The following is a 25,717-nucleotide window of genomic DNA, read 5'->3' on the forward strand; positions in this document are numbered from 1 at the left end:
GTAGGTAAGGGAGCAAGGAGGTGGATTTCTGTGGCAGAGAAATATGGAGGCCTGTTGGCACAGCTAGCAGATGGTGCAGAGGTCCTGTTGCCTAGCGGGGCTCTGGTTGACGCCATGTGGGGCTGAATGAATAGGCTGATTACCTTGGACTGTAAGTTTTGCTCTTAAAAACTTGGACCAGTCTTACTGAGATACCAACAAAAGCAGAGCTGACCTCGTGGTCCCAGGCTCACCCCTCAGTACTCCATGAAAAGGGGTTGAGCTGGTCCAAACTAGGGCTCTTGGTTTCCCCCAGTGCTAGGCCTCCAGCTGACAGGGGCATCCCCACACTGTGTTCAGTGCGGAAGGGCCTCCTTAAATCCTTGGCACCTCCAGAAACTCCTCCATGGAGTGATATCAGCAGTTTGGTTAGTGGCAGCACCTGGAGGCCTCCATCAGACTCTTCATGTGAATCGAGGAAATAAAGACAGTCCCTGTCTGAGCTGATTGGGATTTGGATCCAGACAAATCCAGACTGGAAGTAAGACTGACATTTTTAAAGGTGAGGGCCAGGTGAGATGTAAGCTCCGAGTGAAAGAGGGGGCAGAGGCTTAGGGGCAAGGGAGATGAGGGCTGGTACCAGGAACTGGGGGTGGGTGGGGCAACCAGCTCCAGGCCTGTGGGCTGTAAGTCACAAAACCAACCATCGTTTCACTAGGTTGTACTTGACCACCAGGGCTGGAGTCTGAAGTCAGTGAGACTGGTGCACCACGGTCAGATGGTGCTTTTGAAAATTGCACCTTTTTGTGCAGATGTGTGGACTTGAGTCCTTAAGTCAACTGATTTAGCTTTGAAAATTTTGGTCAGCGTATGAAAAGTTCCAAATTACTTTAATTTCTTGAATGTTTTTAATACTGTAGCAATTTTGTTTTAAAGTGACTTAAGATTTTGTCAAACAATAAAGCAGTCCTACAGCACCTGAAAGAATAATAATACAGTTTATTAGGTTATGAGCTATTGTGGAACAGACCTGCTTCTTCAGACCTGGAGACTCCTGGTAACTGAGACTAGGAGAATTTAAAAGAACGATATTAAAAACCTGACAAATCACCTAGCTGGGACAGAAGGAAGCGGGGAAAAGAGGGGAAAAAGTTCCTGCAAGTGTCCAGTACGTTAGGTGGGCTGCTTGGGGTCACTGCAAATATCAGAGGGGGGAAATTGTCCTTGCAATGCATAATGTCATTGATATCTTTGTTGAGTCCAAGGTGGTCAGTATCAAACTCGAGAATAAATTCCAGCTGAGATGTCTCCCTTAGTAACCTTGTGTTAAAGTCGCTTTGTTTTAAAATTCAAACCAGTAAGTGTTGGATACTATGACCTGCTAAACTGAAATGCTCACTTGCCAGGTTTATGTGTATTCAGATGCCTAATGTCTAATTGGTGTCCATTCATTCTTTGGCGAAGTGATTGCTCAGTCTGTCCAAAGTAAACATCAGAGAGGCATTGCTGGCACATGATGACATATGTAACATGGGTGGAAGTGCAGGAAGACAAGCCCCTGATCGTGTGACTGACATGGTGAGGTCCAGTGATGGTGTCTCCAGAGTAAATAAGTGGACAGAGTTGGCAACGGGGTTTGTTGCAAAGAAAAGTTCCAGGACTAGTATTTCCGTGGTGCGCTGTGTGGGTGCTAATGAGAATTTTTCTGAGGTTGGGCAGAACAGGAAAGAACAGGCCTGTCACCTAGAGCCTGTGAGGGAGTAGCATCACGTTCCAGTACGGGCTGCAGCTTTTCGATAACACGCGGGAGGGCTTTGAGCTGGGGGCTGTAAGATTTTGTGTGTCTGCGGGAAGTTCTAGTAGTGCAGACTAAGCCCCTAAGCACTCGAAGCACATGGATAGTCCTCCTGCGTGCGCGTGCGTCCATGCTGATTTTCAGCATTTGTCATGGATAGCTGTGTTGTGAAGTTCAGCTCCATCACTGTAGCGGTAGTGGCTCTTCAGCCAGTACTATTTCTAATTTACTTGCATTTACTTACTACTCACACCAGCTTTCCAAAACCCTAACCTGACTGAGCTCATTAGAGCCTTTTATGGGGTTTCTTTTTTTCCGATTTCTTAAATCAAGTGGTTTGCGTTGCTTTGATTGGAACTGCCGCACACTGGCGTGACCCCGCAGGGCGAACCTGACTGGTGAGAGTAAGATATGGCTGTAGTTAGGGGCAGTGCTGGAGTCCTTCATCGAGGAAGTCCAGTCCGGTGGCTGCTACCTCGCCCCCCGCTGTGAATGTAAATGAGAGTCTCTCCTCTGTCACCCTGCAGGCTGAACTCTGCACCAATAAAGGGCTTTGAGAAGGATGTGGGGGGCAAGACAACGCTGCGCATCACGTACCCTGAGGGGGCCATGCAGAGGCTGGAGCAGTACGAGAAGGACTCCTTCTTCGTTCTGGCTGGATTCAAGTGGCAGGATTTCAAGTGGCTGAAGTACATCGTTTACAAGGAGAAAGTGGTAAGACTTGGTCTGTGTCCGTTCGGTGGATGGGGAGAAGCATCATTAGTATGGCAAGATTTTACCTGGAGCATCTGGATCTGGGCAGGTTTCTCTGTCTGCATCTCACTGGCTGGTCTGCCGCTTCCATAGCCCTGTTTTCCTGAAATAGGCTTTGCAGTGCCAGCTCAGTGGCTTTGGCTACTCCTGTGTAGTCTGGGCTCACCTGGAGAATGTCAGAAGGGCCATGCTGGGTCAGAGCAAAAGTCTTTGAATCTCATTTCTGACAGTGGTCGGTGCTAGATGCTTTTGGCAGTTGGAGGTTTAGGGACACCTGGAGCCGTGGGGCTGCATCCCTACCCACAGGCCCACTGGTGGAGGGCAAAGAGGGGAAATGAGGACAACTGCACTGGGGCCTAGCAATTCAAAAGGGCCCTGGGCTTCTGGCCCTTTAAATTACAATTGGACCCCCATGTACTGCGCTCTGGGCATATTTGAGGGCTATCTGTGGTTGCCGTCATGTGCCCTGGTTAGGTGGCATGGAGGCTGCCTGGGGGAAGTGAGCCCCAGCCCCGCCCCTTCTGTGGCCCTGCCCCTCCTGGGGGCGCAGAGCTGCCCCTCCATCATCGTACCCTGCCTTTCCTAGGGGGTCATCGGGGCTGTGAGCCCCACGGCCTGCCCATCTTGGCTAGTAGCTTTGGTGGACGTGTCCTCCATGAACTTATCCAGTACTATTTTTTATCTCAGTTATACTTTTGGTCTCCACACCATCCCATGACAATGAGCTCCACAGGTTAGCGATGCATTCTGTGGAGAAGTACTTCCTTTAGTTTAGAATCATAGAATCAGAGGGCTGGAAGGGACCTCAGGAGGTCATCTAGTCCAGCCCCCGGCTTCAAGAAGGATCAACCCCATCTAAATCATCCCAGCCAGGACCTTGTCAAGCCGGGACCTAAAAAACTTAAGGGATAGAGAATCCACCACCTCTCTAGGCAACGCATTCCAGTGCTTCACCACCCGCCTGGGGAAGTAGTTTTTCCTAATATCCAACCTACACCTTTCCCTCTTCAGCTTCAGACCATTGATCGTTGTTCTGCCATCTGACACCACTGAGAACAGTTTCTCACCCTCCTCTTTAGAGCTGCCCTTCAGGAAGTTGAAGGCTGCTATTAAATCACCCCTAAGTCTTCTCTTCTGTAAACTAAACAAGCCCAAATCCCTCAGCCTCTCCTCATAGGTCATGTGCTCCAGCCTCTTAATCATTTTTGTTGCCCTCTGCTGAACCTGCTCCAGTACATCCACATCCTTTTTACACTGGGAGGGCCAAAACTGGACACAATATTCCAGATGTGGCCTCACCCGTGCTGAATAGAGGAGAATAACTACTTCTCTAGATCTTCTCGAAGTGCTCCTCCTAATGCACCCTAGTGTGCCATTAGCCTTCTTGTTTACAAGGGCACCCTGTTTACTCACATCCAGCCTTTCATCCACCATAACCCCTAGGTCCCTTTCCGTCATACTGCTGCTGAGCCAGTTGGTCCCCATCCTGTAACAATGTTTGGGATTCTTCCACCCCACATGCAGGACTTGACACTTCTCCTTGTTGAACCGCATCAGATTTCTTTTGGCCCAGTCCTCCAGTTTATCCAGGTCCCTCTGGATTCTCTCTCTACCCTCCAATGTATCTGCCCGTCTCCCTAGTTTTGTGTCATCTGCAAACTTGCTGAGGGTGCAATCCAGTCCCTCATCCAGGTCATTAATAAAGATATTGAACAGCTCTGGCCCAAGAACCGAGCCTTGCAGCACTCCGCTTGAAACTGACCGCCATCCAGGTATTGCGCCATTGACCACTACCCACTGGGCCTGACCGTCAAGCCAGCTTTCTATCCATCTTATAGTCCAAAGATCCAATCCATATTTCCTTAACTTATGGACAAGCATGTTGTGGGAGACAGTTTGTTTTAATCCTTCTCTCTGCTAATTTCGTTGGGTGATGCTTAGTGCTTGTGTTACATGAAGGGATAAATGAAACTTCCCTATTCACTTTCTTCCATTCCTGATTTTTCCAGACATTTTTAATCTCTCCTCATATGGAAGTTGATCCATGCCCTTAATAGCTTCTCTTCATCTTCTCCAAGTCTAATGTGTACTTTTTGTGAGTGGGCAACCAGATCTGCATGCAGCATTCAAGATGTGGGCGTACCATGGATTTAGACAGTGGTAGCATGATATTTTCTGCTTTATTATTTATCCCTTTCCTAAAGCTTCCTCACATTTTGTTTCTTTTTTGACTGCCACTGCACATTGAGCAGATGTTTCCAGAGAACTGTCCATGACAGCTCCAAGATCTCTTTCATGAGTGGGTAAGAGGTCATTTAGACTGTGTCATTTTGTATGTATTATTTGCGATTGTTTCCATGCAAAATGATGGGATCTAAATTAACTCTCACTACTCAGCAATGTTGAATTTCATCCACTGTTTTGTTGCATGTATTTGTATTTATTGAGATACCTATGTAACTCTTTGCTGTCAGCTGTGAACCGAATTCTATATTATTTGAAAATGTTGCCACTCCGGTACTCACCCCCCTTTCAGATCACAGTTAAATCTTTTGAACAACATTGGTCCTGTTACAGTTCCTGGAGAGACCCCTGTTAACCTCTTTTCACTGTGAAAACTAACCATTAATTCCTGCTACACGCTCCCTGTCTTTTACCTGTCACTGAGCCATGAGAAGGGCTTCCTTCTTATCCTATGACTGTCTTACTTAGTGTAAGAGCCTTTGGTGAGAAACCTTGTCAAGTGACCTATATCCTCTGGATCATCTTGTCCACATATTTGTTGACTCCCTCAGAGAATTCTGATAGAATGATGATGGGGTATGATTTTCCTTTACAAAAGCTGTGTTGATTCTTCACCAACATTGTGTTCACCAATCTGTCTGATAATTCTGTTGTTTACTATACTTTCTACCAATTGGTGTGGTACAGAAGTTAGGCTCATCTTTGGAGCCTTTTTTAAAATTCTGAATTATGTTAGCTGTCTTCCAGTTACCTGGTGCAGAAGCTGTTGTGAGTGATAGCTTACGTACCACAGAGGAGATCAGCAATTTCATATCCGAGTTCTTCAGAAGTCTTAGGTGAAAACCATCTGGTTTGGCAACTTATTATTGTTCCATTTTTCAGTTTACTCCAAACCCTCCTCTGTGGACACTTCAGTCTGGGACAGTTCCTGGGATTTATCACCCAGCAATAATGGCTTAAGTGGAAGGATCTCCTCCATGCCCTGTACTGTGAAGACGGATGCAAAGAATTCATTTAGTTTCTCTGCAACGTCCTTGTGTTCCTTGAGTGCTACTTTCAGTCCCAAGTCATGTAGTGGCCCTCCTGACTTTTTGGCAGGCTTTCTGCTTCTGATGTGCTTTAAAAAAATTACTGTTAGTTTTTTCTGTTCTTAGCCCTCTGCTTTTCAAATTATTTCTTGGCCTGCCTAGTTACACTTCTATGCTCAACTTGCTAGAATTTGCGTGACTTCAATGAGACCCTCTATTAATCTTACGAATCTTGTTACAAATAGTGAATTTAATTGTATACCAATCCCAAATTGTGTGAAAGGGTAAGTGTTGATTTTAATGTATTTCATAGCTTCGTATCAATTAAGGCCAAACGTTACAGTGTCTAACCTCCCGTGTATCACTGACAATTTACAAGAACCAATGACAGGAAATAAAGCCCGTCACACTCAAAGTAAAAATAAAGCACATATTTCTAATGGTGCTGGTGATTAACTACTACGGCAGGCTACCATGGGAGGTGCTGGATTCTTCGTCGTTTGATGTCTTCAAATCCAGACTGATGCCTTTCTGGAAAGTATGATGTAGCCAAACCCAAGTGATTGGGCCAATACAGGGGTAACTGCATAGGAAAGTAATGGCCTGTGATTTGCAGGAGGTCAGGCCAAGTGATTTATTAGTCCCTTCTGGCCTTAAACTCTGTGCAGTCTGTCAAACCATACACTGAAGTTCGATAAGAGAAGTGAGGGTTTCCACAGGGGGACTGAGCTGTTTTGTTTGATGTGCTGCATTTGTGGGCTGCTGTGTTTCGTGTTTTATGTGCTTAGTCCTGATGTTATTTCTTCCGCTGCTTGAGACTAGAGATTCAGCACATTGTTTGGAGCTTTAGTTCAGAATCTTCAGAAACGTGGTGAGGAAGCTGGGAGGAAGTGTGTTCTCTTTTTCAAGCAACTGACCATATGGATTCCACTTGCTCGGTCAGGCACCTGCGCTCAGATGCTGTTGAATAGCAGTATCTGGGGACACCCTTGTGACCTTCTTACCCCAGGCCATAGAGGGAAGACAAGGCCCAACCATCTTATCAGCTCCTTTTACCACCAGTGGCTGCCTCTTACTGTTACAGCTAACAGAGGGGACCAGCACCTCCAAGGCAGATCCTGAGGAGACCCTCTCTGCCGTGGGGCATTCCATATTCCTCCTGGGAATACACTAATGAATATGACATGGCTAGAGTATGCTTTGTGTGTTACTTCTTGTGCAATGTTACTGGAAAGGTTGTGATCTACTGGATATAATTATCTCACTTATATGCGCATTTTTTCTGTAGATCAGCTTAGAGATATTGAACTGTGTATCTGTGAGTTCATATTTGTTGCTTTGGGTCATTCCTCATGATCTCACTTCAGGTCCGTGATGGGCCATTTGCAGGAGCCAATGGAGCTTAACCTTCCTGTGGACATATTGGAGAAGTATGGAGTGAAGTATGGAGACAGGGCTATGCAGAGATACATGACCACACCAGCTTGTCCTGGAATCCACCTTGGATTCTGCTCTTTTCCATGAGAAGCTGGGAGGGAGTTCAATTTGAGGGAGAGGTAATACAGGTCATCGGTTGTCCCCTGAGATCCCACCCACAGTGACTGCTGAAAACATCTAGATCTGAACAGGGGGCAGGAGCAGACTCATACTGGAAGGGTGTCTAGTCTGTTCCGAGATTATTAGAACCACATCTAGGGTGAGAACTTACGTGTACCATGTCCCTTGGCATATTAAGTTTAGTTTGCATGTTATGCTTTAGTTTGCTTGGTAACCTACTATGGTCTGTATACTTTCTCTTATGACCACTAAAATCCTATCTTTTGTGTGTAATAACATCATGTTTGGTTACTAATAACCGCAGTATAAGTAATTGTTGCCTGGGGATTGGGATGAGGAGTCTGTGTGTCTCTCTCTTTACACTGAATTTTCTGAGCTTACTCTGAATGGCTCTCTGTTCAGCATAAGACAGATTTACCTGGGGTTCAGCTCCCAAGGGGGCTGTGTACTGGAGGGCTGGGAAAAGGTCTTTCATTGTGCTGTTTTCAGTGGGTGTGCCTGGCCCTGGCCCTGGCCCTGTTTCTCGGTTGAAGCAGACTGGAGAGCTGGGCTTAACAAGACAGTGGCTGTCCAGAGAATGAGGGTCAGTGGGATCATAGCACATCAGGTAACGGTCTCACCCCACAGTGCTTTCCTTGCTTCTCTCTTCTGCCACATATGCTATGTTGATCTCTTCGCAGCAGCTTGTGTGCTATGGTCGGAGCCATTTAGGACCAATGGCTCCATCTTAGCCGGCCCCTTTTGGGACACCTGGAACTGCATGAACATCGGACCAGTGGGTTCCAGAGGTGATCCACAAGGAGTGTTCTTTCCAGTTCCTCACTGCGTCCTTCCCTTTCTGTCCTCAAGAGCCAAGCTCACAGGGAATGGCAACAGAGGAAAGTCAGACCCCTCTGGAGTTCCAGAGCCAGCGAAGTTCATTCACATTATTTCTGGTCCCAGAGAGGAGGTAAGGGAGGTGCTTCATTCTGTACCTTTAATGCCTCAACACACCTCTTTGATTCAAGTTCAGCACAATGACTCTAGCTTCCATAACTGACGCCGTTGATCTCAGGACAATTCATGCCTCTCGACTTGCAGGGTGTCTGTTTTCACACAGCGAGTCATCCAGCCCACGGCAAGTACCTCAGTTTCCTGTCCCACTGTCAGTACGGGGGGCTTCCCTTCACGGCTCCCAGAGCACTTGCCCAGTGGCAGCTCTCCTACAGAGGCCAGACAAAGGATATTCCTATACCTAGGCCTCTCCAGCCGGCATGTTTGGGGGCGAGCACCTGCGCAAGGGAACAGCTTCATCCAGGTAAGCCGCGTACTCTCGCTGATCTGGCTGTCAGTGAGCAGAGATCCCCTTCTCACTCCTACTCAGAATATAGCATTTACAGAGCAGGATTAGACTGCAAACACCCAGAGTTTATCTAAGTTCCACTGTCCGCTGAACCCTGTCACTCAACTCCAGATACATCTGAAGACATCAGTTAGAACAGGCTTCTGGCTCCTGGGCCAAAAATGGTTTGGTGAGATCTTACAGTTGTTTCCACTTTTAGCTTGAATCAGGTGATCCATCTGCCACTCCTCTTTCCTCAGCCTCACTTTGGCCAAGGAGAAGCTAAACTTTACACCCTCAATGTTGTGCCTTCTTTCTCCTGCTACCTGGACAGGACCGGACCTTTGACAAACTCTCCCAGGCTGCTACTGGCCTCTGCTGTTATGAAGAGGGTGCCTGACATTTTGTATTCCATGTCTTGCCCTTTGCTGCTTCTAGAGCCTGTATCATCCAGATTCTGTCTTGGCAAAAGAACTGAGGGGTGACTGAGCTCATGCCACTTCTTGTCTCTTTAGGTGAGAGGGGCTGAGGGCACATGGATGGCTGCAGTAGACAATGCTCTTCAGAAGATCTGCTCCTCAGGCTGATCTCTCGCCAGAATCTCATTCCGCCATAATCAGAATCCATGTGGATCACACATCTCCAGGCATCAGTGACTGAACTGGCTGGATAATTGTTCTGTCCAGGAGGTGGCCCAGTGACATATCTGCTCTACTCAGCCAAAAAAAAGAAAGGGAATAACAAATCTGAGAGCAAAAGATTGTGTCTAACGTGGCCAGCCCAGCCCATGAGCGCCCATTGTGCAAAGTAGATACATAAACAAATGGCATTGGGTTTGAATCAAAGATGGTTCTTGGTGCATTATTTCACCAGAACAAGTTACTGCATTTTTTTCCAGCTCATTGACAAAAATGTTAAATAGTCCAGGGTCATGAAGCAACCCCTGTGAGGCCCCGCTAGAAGCCCACTGATTTATGAGGCTTCCCCCGTGTACAATTAAATGTTGAGACCTATCAGTTAGCCAGCTTTAAATCCATTCAATTTTATAATCATCTGATTTTTTTAAATTCAAGTGTCATGTGGTAGCAACTGAAATGCCTCACAGATGTTTTACTTCAACATTATTACCATTATCAATAACTCTTGAAATCTCATTAAAATACCAAATTAATCTGAGGGGATCTATTTTCCATAAACCCACCTTGATATTGTTACCCTCTGAGTCTGTGTTAACTGAGTTCTAGCTCTGCCACTCTTATCTTGCCTGGGATCCTTGTCCATCTGATCAGCCTATAATTACCAGGCTCGTCCCATTCACCTTTTCTAAGGCTTGGAACAAGATGAGCTTTTTCCAGTCCTCTGGAACGTCTGCAGGGTCCCAGACTTACTGCAGATCAGCATTAGTGGAGTGAGTAGGGTTTTCTCCCTGAACATCTGGCACATGGGTGTGAAGAAGCCAAGTGAGGGTAAAGGTTTGCTCAGAAACTGGAACTTTCCAGACTGCCTTCTGTCGTAGCACGATGCTGACACTTCCAGCTGCGGCCTGAACAGCCTTTGCCAGAAATAGCAGCTTGTTGAGTAAGTGCCTGAGGCATCAGGAAATTGACTGTTAGTAAAAGTGTGGAGAGGTGAATGAGCACCCGCTCACAAGTGAGGCCAAAGTCAGGTGTTTGCCTATTGTATAGGCTTGTCTGTCTGGAACATTTCACTGCGCACTGACAACATCTGAGAGGGAGCCAGGCGCAGCTGTTCTCCAGCAAGTATCAGCAATGCAACAACAGGCGGGGCATGTTCACTGCCCCTTCAAGTGCCAAGCTGCATCTACTGCCCATCACCTCTCGGGACTCCATGGGGTTGATTTCTGAGTGATGCTCAGGGGTGAGTGACACTCAAATGCACCTCTCTCCTTTGGAGTGGGACGTTCTCCTCCCCCCTGCCCCAAGCAGGTCTTGGTGCTGAGGACTTTGTGCAGGGGAGGAGGACTTTGTTTTCCCTTTCACTTGACATAAATACAGGACTCCAAGATTTTTACTTAGAGGCCAGTTCGTGTGCTGAGTCAGCAGACTGTGGTCCCACCTGGTTGGCAAGTGCATGGCTTCCTGGCCGGATTGATCGAGTCATGCCAAGCAGAACTCCACAGTGCTACAAGAGGACAGATTGTCCAAGCGCTTTTTCTGAAGGGCCCCTTCTTCTCTTGCTCAGTGGCCCTGCCATGTTACCTCCTTGCTGGGACCAACTAACTCCTTCACTGTTTCTGAGCACAGACTGATAGTGTGTGTTTGAGAGTCACCATCACGCACTATCTCAGACCTCTGGGAAAAGCCAGGAAAACCACCTAGTGTCACCAAAGCAGCAGCTGATTCCGTAGGGTTAAAATACTCTCCCTGCTGTGCATTGAAGGGGAAACAGCTTGTAGAAGAATGGAAAGTGAGTCACCGACTATCACAGGGAGAACAGAGGGAAGGCACAGAGGATTAACTCTGATTTCCTCCAGATCTTTGACCAGTCAACTTTCCAGGGAGTTCAGACAGTCAGAAGCAAAGACTGAATGTTGCTGTCCTGCAAAGTCTCTTTGGAAATGCACCAGTGTCTAGGAGCTTCAGTCTCCCCGGGGAGGGGGCAAGGCCCCACTTTCAAGCCATAGTGCTCCCAGAGAATAGCTTCCTGAGACACTGACTGGTGCAGCCTGGGACTGGCAAGGTGTTGCTAAGCTGCTGTACTGAGTAGCATAGGACAGAATGGCCTCTCTCAACTCTGGTTAGTAGTGACTGTGTCCTGAGTACCCAGGTCCTACTGGCGATGCTGTCCTGCCATAGGAAAGATCAGCATTTTCCCCTCCGTATAAAGAGGGGGTATAGGCAGGGGGGCATTCTCGCTGGCTCCCTCTCCGGGCCTGGAAGAGCCCCACCCCCATCTCTCTCTGGGCCCTTTGGGTGGAAAGCTGCTTGAAGGCGCGTATTCCGCCTGCGTTTCCTTTTCAGGTAGCATTGGCATCAGCTCTGAGCTGCTGTTTGTTTTTCCAAAACACCCTTCCACACCCACTCACTGCACCTTCCTGTCCTGTGCCCTGGAGAGCCGGGGAGTGCAAGCACATGAGCTTTGGGGCTCGCTGAAGGCTTAATCATTCAATGCCCAGGCTCAACCTTTGCTGTCTCTGGAGCCTGCCCGGCCTGGATGAGCACCCTCTGTCTGTGCTCTGGTGCAGATACGCTTCCATTGTCAAGTGTGTGCAACTGCTGTCTACTTCTTAGGCTGCTCTTTCTCCTTGCTGCCTGTTATTGTCACTCTCATCAGAATTGTAAACCCAACAAGTAAGGTGTCCCTGCCTCCGAGTGCCCTGGGTGAGAAGCTCGGTGGGAGAAGACAGAGCCAGCCACTGCAGGCAGCCTAGTCATTGAATGATTAGAGGGGCTTCCACCTGGTGACACACATGGCCAGGCAGGCGTGCTGGTCAGCTGTTTGTTGGACTTAGGACACTTGAGCTGGACACATTAGGTTCCCTGAATTTCAAAAACCACACTAAAGAGATTGCTGCAGCTTTCTAATCAAGCCTCAGGGCTTGTCTACGCTGTGGGGGAGGGTTTGGGGGGAAAAATATAAAAAACAAAACAAAACAGAAAACAAAACCCAAAACATTCACACAGCCAAGCAGAACAGTTTGAGAGAAGGGGTTTCCCCTTGCAATAATGACTTCAGCCCTGCAAATGACTTTTGCCAACCTCCTCCCCTGCTCCAGGTTGAAAAGGAACGTGCGATAAAAGCACAGATATTTTCGGCTCAGGTGAAGGCTCGTTTTGCAGTGTTCTGGCTGTGAACTGTGGCTGTAAATGAGAGTGCTCCGTTTTGCAGTGCTGCGGCTGTGTGAATGTGATTTTCCAACATTACTTATTTAGACTTTAGAGCATCAAAACAAGTAATATTTTAAAAAAAACAAAAAACCTGCAGTGTAGATGTAGCCTCAGAATCTCCATAGTAACTGTGGTTTCCAAGCTGTAGGGCTTTGCCCTTATACCTATTTTTAGAGAGAGAAAAAATCCCTATGTGCTGGACTGGGCAGAGTTTTTTCCCTCTGGAGAAGACATGGGACCAGTTTGCTCAACCCAGGAAGCCAGAGCTTAGAAAGTAGCTTTTAAGTTCCAGTTCTGTGTGGTGTGTTCACTGTGTATGAATTGTTAACCCATTCTCCAGTCTAGAGAGCAGGGATGGGAGGGTAAAGGGCTCTGAGCAAGTGACACACCGCACGGGATCTTGGAGTCCATGTGAATGTTCTCTTAAAACATCCACTCAGTATAAGCGGCAGTCAGAAAAGCAAACGATGTTGGGCATCGTTAAGAAAGGGATAGAGAATAAGACAGAAAATAGCTTAGTGAATTAAACCCTTGTACTTTGGAGGGAGTATAGATCACCTACAAGTCTCTTCCACTTCACTCCGTCTCGGGATAAAACTTCTAGCTGACTCCAGGAGTACCCCAGTGGTTGTCCTTCAGTCTCAGTAGGTATTCTCTGAGTTGTCTGAGGTCTTGTCTTTTGCATTTTCCTTGCGGATTCCATTTGAGAGCTTGACAGACTAAGCTGGATGATGGTTTTCTGAGAGTGTGAGATGGTTTTCTGGGAGAAAGAGAGAGGGAGGGTGTTTGGGAGTGAGTCATGTAAAGTGTGAGGAAATAGAATATGTAAAAAGTTTGTGAACTTCCTGCAGTAAACATGTATCCCATTACAAATCACTGTGCGCGCACTGATCTTAAAATAGGGGTTACAAAAAGTACGGTTTGACACTATTTATTAAGGACTGTCTCGTATTCACGTGCACTGCAGCTCTTGAATTATTGAGTTGTTTACCAAGCTGAAAAAAAGACTCTTCTTGCTATTCTGGTTGCCATCCCCTGTTCAGGCCTCTGACCCTTCTTAGTGAAGATAAACGAGCTCATATGAGGCTTCTGAGCGGGTGAGGGACGTATGTGTCAACACACTGTACATTGTGGTTTAGCACACAGTTTTTTCAGTTACTGGGAACTCGCGAGACACTTCGGAGGAACTCTCTTCACGCCTTAGCTGGTGCATCGGGCTGCTGCTGCTGCTGTCATCCCGCTGCATGAGGGCAAGAGGCCCAGAGTTCCCACCATACAGAAGACACAGACATGATTGGGCTGTCCCAACATTAGGGGCTTTGCTCCCCTCACTTCATCCCCTTCCTGATGTTTTGTACTTGTTACCCTTCCCAGGTGGGCCAGCTCTTTTATGCCTGCACACTGGCCCTGCCTGGATGGTATGTGCTGGGTTAAGTTACCCCTGTTTGTTTGTCGTGTTCTGGAGCCAGGTAGTCAACACAATCTGTTCCTTTCCAAGCTACTTGGTAACTGGCTTGTTTGTGGTCAGTTTAGGTAGAAGTGGAATTTCTTCCTTATTTTAGTCTTATTGCAACTGTGAGCACAGAAGATAAAGCACAAACTTTCAGAGCCTGGGAAGCCTTTTCCTATGTCAGCGTCTCTGCCTGCCTTGTCTGAAAGTAGGGTGCTGAATAATCGGAGTATGGAATTGTATGTAATGGTAACATATTCTATAGTTCTTTAGTGAGGGTTGTTTTTAATGTACTTGTGTAAAGTAGCTAAGAATATTAACACTGCCCAGCAGATAGTTCCTTTGCCACTGGAGGATACCACATAAATACTGAGAGTGTTTCATGGCTGCTGCACTTTGGGGCTGCTAAAATCCTGTGCATGTCTCTGCTGTGTCATAGAAACACACAGTTGTTCACACAGAATATTTGTTAGGACACAGACAAGATTGCAGATGCTAACAGCTTGTCTAGCTATTGTCATTATTGCCCAGAAAAGTTCCGTGCTTCTTCGTGATGAAGATGTTTCTGTGGGAGCCTAGAACGTTTTTTCAGAAAGTTCAACTCCAAGCTCCATTTATAATAAAACCATCTGCTGCTCTTCCTTAACTCTGGGCCCATGATACTAGTATGGCTTCTGCTTAGCTCCTCCCTGCGTGCAGCACAGACTGTCCTTTGAAAGTGCTGCTTCTCCCCGTCCCAGGGAGATAGGGGCTTAATGAGAATCAGACCACATTGGTTTTGCAGCTAACTGAAGGGGACATCTTGATGTCCGGTTTCACCCCTGTAGTCTCTCCTGCAGAGTCCTGTCCTGTCCTGTCCCACTCTGGCTTACGTCCTGTCTTGCCTGCGCCATTGGGAGACGGGCAAGGCATATAAAAGCAGGGTTGCTGCTGGGAATTTAAGCTTGCTGTGGACTCACCAAGGCAGCCATGTGCACAGCTGGCGAGCAGGCATGCCAGGAGAGCAGGCATGTGCGGTTGGCACCTGGCATGCACCACAGGGGCTTTGTATTTCTCTCCTGGCTCGGCTCGGCTCGGCTCGGCTCGGCTCGGCTCAGCTAGAAAATGTTCGGCTGTCGGGAGGAGTGGTCACAAATCTGCCCACGTTAAACAAACCCTGAAATCTAGGCACTTGTTTGTTTGGTTTTCCACAAGGACACAATGTATGCTGGTGTGTTTTGTGCAGGGCAGAAATTTCCCAGCTGCAGCCACAGGAATGTGCAGGCAAAGAGAGGTGTTGTAAAAACTGAACTCCAGCTCAGTGCGTCTCTGCCACACCCACTACCCAGCTCACCTGTCGCCTCTCAGCACTAGTGAAGCTGCTGCCCATTGTCAGAGCAGCTTCCTGGGGGAGGGGCGCTGCAAAGTCGCTAGCCAGAGGATTTGTTCTTGCTTGGTTTCAGTCCGGTCCTCTGCTCACGGAGGGCACTGTTCAGATCAGCGATAAAGCAGTGCAGCTATTTAATCCACCTGAACTCAAAAGCCTAAGACACTGCTGCGTGGAAATAACCCTCTGTTCCTTGTGTCAGCAGATCAGTGCAGGGTGTGCGGAGATGGGAGCCATGTTCCTGCTGGAATGGGCAGAGCCAGGAGGTGTCCAGCGAGCTGTGCAAACTGGAATACTGCTGATCTCGGGATAGCCACCTCTTTTCTTTTCTCATGCTCCCCGTTTCAGGCACTGTCAGTTACACTGCCGGCTAACTGCATCAGGCATGGCCCACACTGCCCGCCTACAGCAGTAAAACGGCCTTGCTTACTGGTGTTGACCTAACCCCTGGTGCAGACACTGCTCTGGTGATGGGAGCCCCTTCTGCCAGGAACAGTTGTACTGTTGGTCACCGAATGCTGCAGCAGCTCCCTTGTAGCGCCGTGAACGTGGGACGGCTCCTGGGCACCAGTAAGAGTCAGCCGTCAACACAGTGTGTACGCTAACACTGCGTCAACCTAACTATTAACCTCACGTGGTTATCCCAATGAATACCTCCAAAGCAGACTGGGAGGAGGCCTGGAGCTGGGTTTTCATCCTTTCTCTCGGCGCACCCCCCGCCCCCCAGGCATGGTGTCATTCGTCACAGCCCACCTTTGCCAGAAGAGCTCTGCGTCCCAGGGCTGGTGCTAGGAGGTGGCAGGCATGACAGCTGCCCAGAGCCCCACACAGCTGCTGTCCCCACAAAGCCAGAGAGATTTCAGTTCTAGCCCCAGGAGGGCCGGGTTTGGGGCCCTGGTCTTCAGCCCCTTCAGGTTTCTGCCTGGGTCCCAGCAGCTCTCGCACTGGGGCCCTTGCAGCCTGCCCACAGCCCCTCAGCGGCCCTGCATGTGTGGCTGAGAGTCACTGTTATAGAGAGGTCTCAAAAACTGGTTTTCTGGGCAACAAAATGGCAGATGAAATGCAATGCTGATAAATGCAGATTGGAAGCGTAATCCCAGCAATACACAAAAGGCGGGTGAGAGATTGTGGCGTAGCTGTGGATTGTTCTCTGAAAGCTTCTGCCCAGTGCACGCAGCAGTTCGCCCTGCTACGAGGACAGCGCAGGGAAATATTACAAGGCTGCTAGCGAAATCCATGGTGCAGCCGTACCTAGAACAGTGTCCGGTTCTGGTTTCCCATCTCCAAAAGGGGACAGCGGGACTGGAAATGGTTCAGAGCAGGCCACCAGAGGCGATCAAGGCGCAGCTTCCACAGGCGGGGAAGCTCCAAATACTGGGGCTCTTCCATTGAGAAAAGAGTTGACGAAGGGGGATTATGAGAGAAGTTTATCAAATCGTGGCTGGTGCAGAGAAGCGTTACTTACCCTCTCACCGCTGCAGTCAATAGGGCTGACTCTGGGACGTTAATAGGCAGCGTGTTCAATACAGTAGACACTCTGTTTAACAGACTAATTGGGGGAAGGGTTGTCCATCAATGCCGAAAGTCCGTTATAGCTGAATGGTTACGCTGAATGATGATGCACTGACCTTCCCAGCCCATCGCTCACTCCTGTCCTCTTCCCCTGCCTTCCCTCCCTCCCGCCCCGTTCTTCCCCCCGCACTGCCCTCTCGCAATTACCAGGAGAGGAGCTGAATGGTGGCCTGGCTCCGTCTACCTCCTGCAGCTCTCAGCTCTGTGATTCCTCCCGTGCCTGGCCACGAGCCACCTGTGTGAAGGTAGAGCGTGGCCACCCCCAGCCTGCCAGCAGGCAGCAGCCTCCGACACCATGGCTGCTGCTCAGAACCGTGGTAGGCAGTGGCTGGGCGCTGACATGCTCTACGCACATGGGGGTGGGGGAGGAGAGCTCCTGCACCCAACCCCAGTCCCCCCCAACCCCGGCTCCTCTGTCCCCGGTAGCCCCAGCTGCTGTGGTGGCCCCGGCGGCCCCAGATGTTCTGGCAGCTCCTCCAGCCCCAGCAGCGGCTCTGGTGAGTCTCTGGCATTTATTTAGGAGGGGGCGGGGGGGGCTGGCAGATAGCGTCCATTGTTTCTGAAGTCTGTAATATCGGGGCCCTTTAAACTGAGGGGTCACTATACTGACAAGAGGAAGTACTTTTCACACAATGCTCAACTGACCCGTGGAACTCATTGCTATAGGTTGTGAAGGCCAAAAATATAACTCGTTCACCACAAACTGGCTGTGCTCATTGCGGTAGGTCCACTGATGGCTGTTAGCCATGATGGTCAGAGATACAACCCCAGGCTTGAGACACCCCAGATTTCTGCCTGCCAGAAGCACAAGTGGAAGACAGATGGATATCTCCGTAATTGACTTGTGCTGGGAGCCTCTGTGGGAGCTCTTGTATGGGTCACTGGCTGCAGGGCAAGACGGGCCCTGGTCTGACTCTGTTCTAAAGTCTGGGCCAGATTCCATGCTCCCCAACACGGGTGGAACAAAATCCAACTTAGGGTGAAGCCCAGTGTCCCATCAGTTGGAGTTCTTTATTGTGACTTCCTTTAAAACGTCCTTTCCCTGGTGCAGCCTTCTGAGCTCAGCACTTGGGCAGGTCTCAACTTCAGAATAAATGGGAAAGGGGGAGAGGGGGAGAGTATCTGAGTGATGACCATTCAGCCAGACAGTAACCCTTGGAGACGTTCGCTCGCTGGCCACCTGGGAGGGTTTCGGAGTGCTGCTGTCATGGGGCATGGGGGGTGGAATGGGACGTACACAGCTCAGAGCAGCAGGTTGAAATGTGAGCGAAGCCCCACACGATTTCACATCTTCTTTACACAAATAACGTTCACCATCAGTGATCCAGCAGCATCAGCCTGGTGCTGGCTCCTCAGATGTCCAAAACTGAGGAGAGATTTGGAGTGCCTAGTGTGAGCTACCTGAAAGGGGCCCGGATTCTCAGAAACCACGGAGAATCCAGACACTGAGAGGCAGCAGTCGCTGGCTCCTTTTGATCGTCGTGCGCTCTAAGGTCCTACCCAAGGCGCCACTCGGGTTTCGTGGGAGGAAGGTCTTCCCATTCCCCACCGCTCAGAGTGCCTCGCAAAGATTCCTCTGGAGACTGCGAGTGCTCCTGTTGAAGGAAGTGGCCTGGGCATTGAGCTGTTCAAGGCTGGGTTCGTCCACCTCCTCCAGGTGTCATAGCTGAGGGAGGTGAGCGAGGTGCCTGCAGAATAGTTAGTGCAGGAGTTTGTTTGGCTCTGGAGGGGCCAGGCAATGCGTGGGGCTGGCCCTCCCTTTGGAAGGGTCCCTGGAGAAAACTGGGAGGGGCCCCATCAGCCCTGCCTGGCTGAGCCAGCCTCCTCAGCACTGCAGCTGTGCTTCTGCTTTGGCGCCGGTAGCCTCTTCGCTAGGGCCACAGGTACAGTGCCTAGCACAGCAGAGCTGGAGCCAGGCCGCTGACAGCGAGGTGCAGCGTGCTGTGGCTGTGCCGGTCCCAGGCTGCGAGAGCCGAGGCCGGGGAGGCTGGATATTTTATCGCACCAGCGTCTCTGTTGGTGAGAGGGATGTGCTTCCAACTGTACTCAGAGCGCTTCAGGACTGGGTATGTCACAGCTAGTCCCCCTCAGGCCACCAAGACCCCCTGCCTCCCTGTGGCTGGAGCCCTGACCCCACCCCTGTGGCCAGAGGACCCCCCCCAGGCTGGCCAAAGCCTACCCAGTGACACAGCTGCTCCCCTTCCAAGGCTGCAAGCTGCCTCGCTGGGAGCGCCTGTCTTTTCCCAAAGAACTGCCTGGGCCTTGATGCACCCCAGGCAGGTTCTGGAGCAGCAGAGGAGGAGCGATCTGGTACTCCACTGTCTGGGTTCCTCAGTGATCGGCTGGAGTGCAAGGAGAATACTGAGGAACCTTGGACACACAACACCTGCGCAGCCACCCTGGAACCTGCCGGGGGCATAAAGATCCCAAACTTCCTCATGCAAACCCTGCAACTGGTGTCTGGGAGGCGTGCCAGGAAGCTTAGCCAGCCCTGGCCTCTTGCACCTGCTACCTAGGACAGGAGTCCATGCCGAGAGGACAGTAAATGCTTTGGAACCCTTGCTGAACATGTGTGTCCAGTCAGAGGGAGCATCTAGATTAGACGTGATAGCAGCCGCCTGGGTGAACACCAGCAGCAAGGAGGCTGCAAACACGTTCCTGGCTCCTGAATGCTGGAGCACTGCTAGCAGGTGGACTGTGGTTTGCAGTGCTGTGCTGTGCCTTGTGCCTCTGGTGAGCTGTAGAGAGAACTCCAGAGCGCGAGAACTCCTGGGCCTGCAAAACCAAACCATGTGGGTGGGAACGCCGGTGATGATGAGCCAGAAAATAACGAGAAGTCCTGTGGCACCTGGTAGACTAACAGATATTTTGGAGCATAAACTTCAGTGGGCAAAGACCCACTTCATCAGATGCATCTGAAGCGGGTCTTTGCCCACGAAAGCTTATGCTCCAAAGTATCTGCTAGTCTATCAGGTGCCACAGGACTTCTAGTTGTCAAAGATACAGACTAACCCGGCTGCCTCTCTGATACGAGCCAGAAAATAGCTTCCTTCGGCCCTTTGGCTAGGAGGACCCCCTGGGACTTTGCCAGCTGCGTAGGTAGCAATGTGAGGAACACACTTCTGACCTGCTTCTGTGTTTTCTTTCCAGATTCAGTCTAGTGAAATTCCCCGGGAAAAAGTTCCAAAGAGAAGAGAGCTTGTGCGGGTGGAGCCGCAAGAAGTGGAAGGGAGTGAGCCGAGGCACATAGGGAGGATGAAAGGGAGACGCCTGAACCACGGCAGAGCCACAAAGGGCTGAGAGAAGGAGGTGGAGGCAGCTAGGGAGAGAGCAATGCTGCAGGAAGGCAGGGAGCAGCCGTACTGAACACACCGAAGCAGGCAGGCTGTGCACCCCAGGTATTATGTATCTGTACCAAGCTGTCTGAGATTTGCCCAGCTGACCAGGCAAGGCCATCCATGTGCAGTAAAAGCCTCTGTGCATCTCTTCTTCCCCTCTGTCTCTCCAGCCTTTGGTTTTTCCAGCCCTGGTAAAATTGCTCCATTGCTTCTGCTGGGTTCAGCATCACCCCAGTAACAGCCTGACCCTGTTCAAGGCACTCAGGCTGGCTGCAGCCTTGACTTGTGTTTGTGTTTCTGGGGGATACACTGCTGGGCTTCTGTCTGTGAGTAACAGCAGAGTGTCTGGCCAGGCAAAGCTGCTGAGGAAATGCTGACGTTTTGGAACAACTGGAGGCAGGCCAGCTTTGCTGGGATAAGTGTGTTCAGCCTTGTTCTCCGCATCAGTCCATTCCAGGGAGGAGCAGGTGCAGGGCCCGCTCCTGGGGCTGTGGAGGGAAGCCAGGTGAGGCTGTAATGCCTGGAAGCCCCTGGAGCAAGGGAGGAAGGAGAGCCCAGTCCCTGGCTCCCCTAGGCATACTGGGCCTTTGCCCTCCCTGCTTTGTGCATAGCGCTGGTTTCCTCCCGCTGCTGCTCTCGTGGGAACCCACAGTGAGGGTTGCTGCAAGCCCTCCAAGCAAGGGCAGGCAGATGCCCAGCCAGCCACAGAGCAAAGGGCAGGTACAGCTTCTGCGTGGCTGCTCACGGTCAGTCTGTTCACACAGCCCTCCACAGGGGGCATCCCAGGGAGTGAAGGCGCCATTGGCTACTTCCCGCCGATTCCTCTATTCCAGGTGAATGCCTCATGCCAGCCCTGCTGTCCAGCTGCAGCCCTGTCCTCCTTGCACCCATTGTGCCACATGGAACACCTGTGCTGTGTCTGTGGAGACTTGCTTGCCTCAGGCTTCGGGGGGGGTCTGGGCGACCCTTTCCAAGGCCCTGAACTTCCTTCCCCCCAGGTGCCTGAGCCGCCTGCCTCACCTCTCCCATCCGGGGCCGGGAGTGAGCGCGAGCTCTCAGAGAAGGCCTGTCCCCCGTGGCCCTTCCTGGTGGCCTCAGCTGGCAGCCCCAAGGAACGGTTTGTGTGGACAATGCCTCCTCTCAGCTTAGCAAGGGAGGTCTGTGGCCCTCCCCCTGGAGTGGTTGCCATGACCGGGAAGGAAGGGACGATGCTCCTAGGGGCCGGGGCCGCTTGAGGCACAATGCCAGGTGCACAGGAGGGTTTCACACAATTTCCGCATCACAGCCATGGAAGCACAAATCGGGTTTTCCTTTCCAGACTGATCTCAAGCTCAGCAAGGGAGTGACATCAGAGTTCAGGTGTGTTCAGGGGCCCCTGGGGCTGCTGCTCAAGCACAAGCTCACTGTAAGTTCCTGTGCAGGAACTAAGGTACAACTGAGCAACAGATGCTGGCCTCTTCTTCTTCGAGGGTCCCCGTGGGTGCTCCACGTTAGGTGTCGGGCTCGCCCGGCGCCGCAGATCGGATCTTCCAAGCAGTTTCTGCCGGACCGCGCATGCGCTGGTGCGCGCCGCTCCCTTGCACGCTCCCAGCCACGTGCGCGATCCGGTCCCCGCCAGTTCCTCTTTAACCGCCGTCGGCTGCAGACGGAATCCGACTAGGCTACGGCCAAGTTAGCGTATTCAACGGTTTTAACTGTTTTCTTTAAAGTTTTCAAGTTCTTAGTCTATTGTTAAGTTGGCCAGTTGTTATTTTCAAAAAAACAAACAAACAAACAAGAAACAACAAGCGGGACAGAATTCAGTCTAGTCCTAGTAACAAGCGGAGCACCGGAGGCCAGGAGCCTAGGGCCATTAGCCCTCCTGCCGCGGCAGGCTATCGGAGAGGGGGAAAACAGCACAGAGAAGGTGCTAAGTACCCCATTAACAACTAAAAGACTCACCAACAATGTCCTCTTCAGGATTCAAGAAATGTGAGTCTTGCCGAGAGGCAATGCCAGCGTCTGATGGGCACAGTCACTGCATAAGGTGCCTTGGGGAGTCCCATGTCACGCAGAAATGCTCCTTCTGTGCAAAATTAACAGCCAGAGCAAGGAAGGACAGGGAGATGTGGCTTACAATGCTGCTATTCGACAAGGCCCTCCAGCCAGACATGCCGGAGCGGCCGCAGCAGGAGGGACCCTCTGGGGCCCATAAAAGGAAAGCCGCCTCCCTCACCCCATCAGCGCAAAAACGGAGGAAAGTCTCCCCAACCCGATCCCTGCCAGCAGCAACAGCGAGCGGGACGGGAGGAGCGCACAGCCCCCAGCCGCAGCAACAGCTGATCGTCGGCGGCACGGAGAGCCACGTGGAGGCAGCTCAGCCTCCGATGATCAAACAGCTGCCCCGCACCACAGGCAGGGCGGCGGCTAAACAAGCGCCGGTACCGGCGGCACCGCAGGCAGCAGCACCGACCCCCGGGGAACCGGCGGTGCAGAGCACGCAGGCACGCAGCCTGCAGGCACCAGAGGACACCGCCCGTGCGGCACCGCCCATGAGCGTGCCGAGCGCGGTGCGGATGGGGCCGAGATCCCCTGCACGTCAGGGGGCGGAGCCGCCCCCGCAAGGGAGGGGGAAGGCTGCACAGAAAACAAGGCACCGCAGCCCCTCTCCAGACAGGGCTGCAGAGTTGTTTTCTCTCAGCCCTCCGCTCATGCTGCAGACTCCAACTAGAAGGCAGGGGTCCCCCCTAGCCTACCCGGAGCCCCCGTCTCCATTTTTACAACCAGCCTCGCCCTGGCTGGGACCACCTTCACCCTTCCTGGGGTTTGAGCTGCTGGAATGCTATCACAAATCGCTCTCTCCAGTGTCCCAGGTCTCTCGACGATCTCGCTCCCCCAGACGCAGGAGGTATGCACCAAGGGAGTGGTCCAGGTCACCTTCCCAAGAACAGTGCCCATGCTGCCATGGTCGTCCCTATCACGCGGGGCATACACACCGCCGGCAGTCTACCAGGGAAAGATCCCCACAGACGGTCCCGTATCCCCGAGGGCAATCGCGAACGGGAACAGAGACTCAAGTATCTCAGGGGGAACTGGTTATGGAACCCCGAGATTTTCCCTTGCAAGCTTCCAGTGAGCGGATGTACCATCACCAACAGGAACCGGAAGGGTCCAGAGAGGCGTATCCTAGTGGTTCCTCGCTCTCCGCCCCGGACGAGGCTATGGCCCCGGGGGACGTCCATCCTCCGGACGATCTCAAACAGTTTCAAGAGCTGTTTAAGAGGGTGGCCTTCACGCAAGGCATCCAGACAGCAGAGGTGCAAGAGAAACACCATAAGCTCCTCAAAAATCTGAGACCTCCGGCCTCCTCCAAAATAGCAATACCGCTTGACGAAGCAATTTTGGAGTCCGCCACTATGATATGGCAGACCCCTGCGACTATCCCGCCTGTCCACAAGAGAGCGGACAAGAAATACTTCGTGCCAGCGAAGGGCATGGAGTTCCTGTTCAGCCACCCACAACTAAATTCCTTGGTGGTAGAGTCGTCGCAACAAAGATCAAAGACATCTCAATTCAAGTCAGGGGGAACAGACAAAGATGCCAAGAAGCTAGAGCTGTTCGGCAGAAAGGTCTACTCCTCCTCCACTCTACTGTTGCGAATGGCAAATTACGCAGCGCATCTAGCAAACCACAATTTCGACAACTACACTAGGTTAACCTCCCTCATGGACTCGCTTCCAGAGGACAAGAAACCGGTGCTCAAGGCCATCGTGCAAGAAGGCTACGCGGCCTCGAGGACGGGAGTTCAGATCGCCCTGGATGTTGCGGACACAGCAGCGTGCTCCACAGCTACGACAGTGGTGATGCGAAGGGAGTCCTGGCTCCAGACTTTGGGTATACCAAGGGACCTGCAGGCAAAGATCGTCGATCTTCCCTTCGACTCGCAGAAGCTGTTTGCTGAATCAACTGACTCGGTCCTTCATTCCAGTAAAGATTCAAGAGCCACACTTAGGACCCTGGGGATTTACACCCCTCCATACAGAAAGAAAAAGTACTACCCTCAACAAAGACGGTACCAGTACCAGCAACAGCGTCCCCAGTACCACAGGGGTTACGAGCAAGGGCAACAGCAACAGCACCAGCAGTACAGAACTCCCAGGCGATGTTCCCAACAGAGCCGTGCGTCCTCGGGGCAGGGCCAAAGGCCACAAGTTTGACACACAGATCCAGGGCTGCGCCATCAATACCATCGCACAAGGTCATCCGAAGCGGTTATTCCACCATCGCCTCCGACCATTCTACGACCAGTGGCGAAGGATCACCACAGACAAATGGGTGCTGGAGATCATAGCCACGGGGTACGCCATCCCCTTCCAGTCGCTCCCACCGCCATGACCTCCACCCAGGCCCCACCTCCAGGAGGCCTCCCACGTAGCGAGGCTCAAGCAGGAGGTAGACCATCTCATGCTCATAGGGGCAGTGGAAAGAGTGCCAGAGCAACTGCAAGGGAGAGGGTTCTACTCGAGGTACTTCCTCACGGAGAAAAAGACAGGAGGCTGGAGGCCCATCTTAGATCTTCGAGGCCTCAACCAGTACCTGCGCAAGCAACGCTTTCGGATGATCACAATCGCCTCCATCCTTAAGGCACTGGACGATGGAGATTGGTTTGCAGCCCTCGACTTACAAGACGCATATTTTCACATAACTATCCATCCGGCTCACCGACGATTCCTCCGGTTCATGGTAGGCAAAGAACATTTTCAATACAAGGTCCTACCGTTTGGCCTCTCCTCGGCCCCCAGAGTCTTCACCAAGACCTTGGCAGTGGTGTCAGCCCACCTGCACAGACGGGGTATTTATATTCCCGTATCTGGACGACTGCCTACTCAAAGCGGCCTCGAAGGAGGAGGTACTACGCATGATACTTGTCACAGCAGGCACGTTCTCTTCACTCGGCCTGGTTATCAATCTGGCAAAATCAGAGATAGACTCCACACAGAGTTCATAGGGGCATGCATAAATTCTATTACAGCGAGAGTGTATCTACCAGAGACTCGCTTTCAGGCCATCGGCTCCCTCGTGCAGGTCATCACCTTCAGCCCTACGGTGCCGGTTCTGACGTGCTTACAGCTGCTGGGCCACATGGCAGCAGCGACGTTCGTAGTACAGAACGCCAGGTTACACATGCGCAGCATGCAGCACTGGCTGGTGAGCGTATACAAACCGGCAGCACACACCGTTCACAGGGTGGTGTCGCCCACAACAGAGGTGCGCAAATCCCTGCAATGGTGGGTAAACCCCAAGAACTTGCTAACGGGTACCCTTCCACCAACCACAAATATCGGTTTTTCTTACTACAGATGCCTCCCTCATAGGGTGGGGAGCACACATGGGCGAAGAGGTGACGCAAGGGCTGTGGTCCTCCACAGAGCAGTCACTGCACATAAATATACTGGAGCTCAGAGCAGTGTTCAACGCCTGCAGACA

The 25,717-nt window shown here is 51.2% G+C and overlaps 1 protein-coding gene across 13 annotated transcripts in view; it reads left to right on the top strand.

Moving 5' to 3' along the window:
- The window catches only part of ST3GAL3 (ST3 beta-galactoside alpha-2,3-sialyltransferase 3), a 355,629-nt gene that overhangs the window by 265,885 nt on the left and 64,027 nt on the right, over window positions 1-25,717 (top strand). For 12 of the 13 annotated variants that reach the window (XM_075002691.1, XM_075002688.1, XM_075002694.1 and 9 more), the window contains one exon: window positions 2,302-2,488. In XM_075002691.1, coding sequence (XP_074858792.1) covers window positions 2,302-2,488 — 187 coding nt within the window. Of the gene's footprint in view, window positions 1-2,301; window positions 2,489-5,653; window positions 6,049-25,717 lie in introns of those variants that run through there. The other variant, XM_075002696.1, reaches the window with a different exon arrangement.

Source organism: Carettochelys insculpta, chromosome 9 (assembly GCF_033958435.1).
Source record: "Carettochelys insculpta isolate YL-2023 chromosome 9, ASM3395843v1, whole genome shotgun sequence".
In the NCBI taxonomy this organism is placed as follows: Eukaryota; Metazoa; Chordata; order Testudines; family Carettochelyidae; genus Carettochelys; species Carettochelys insculpta.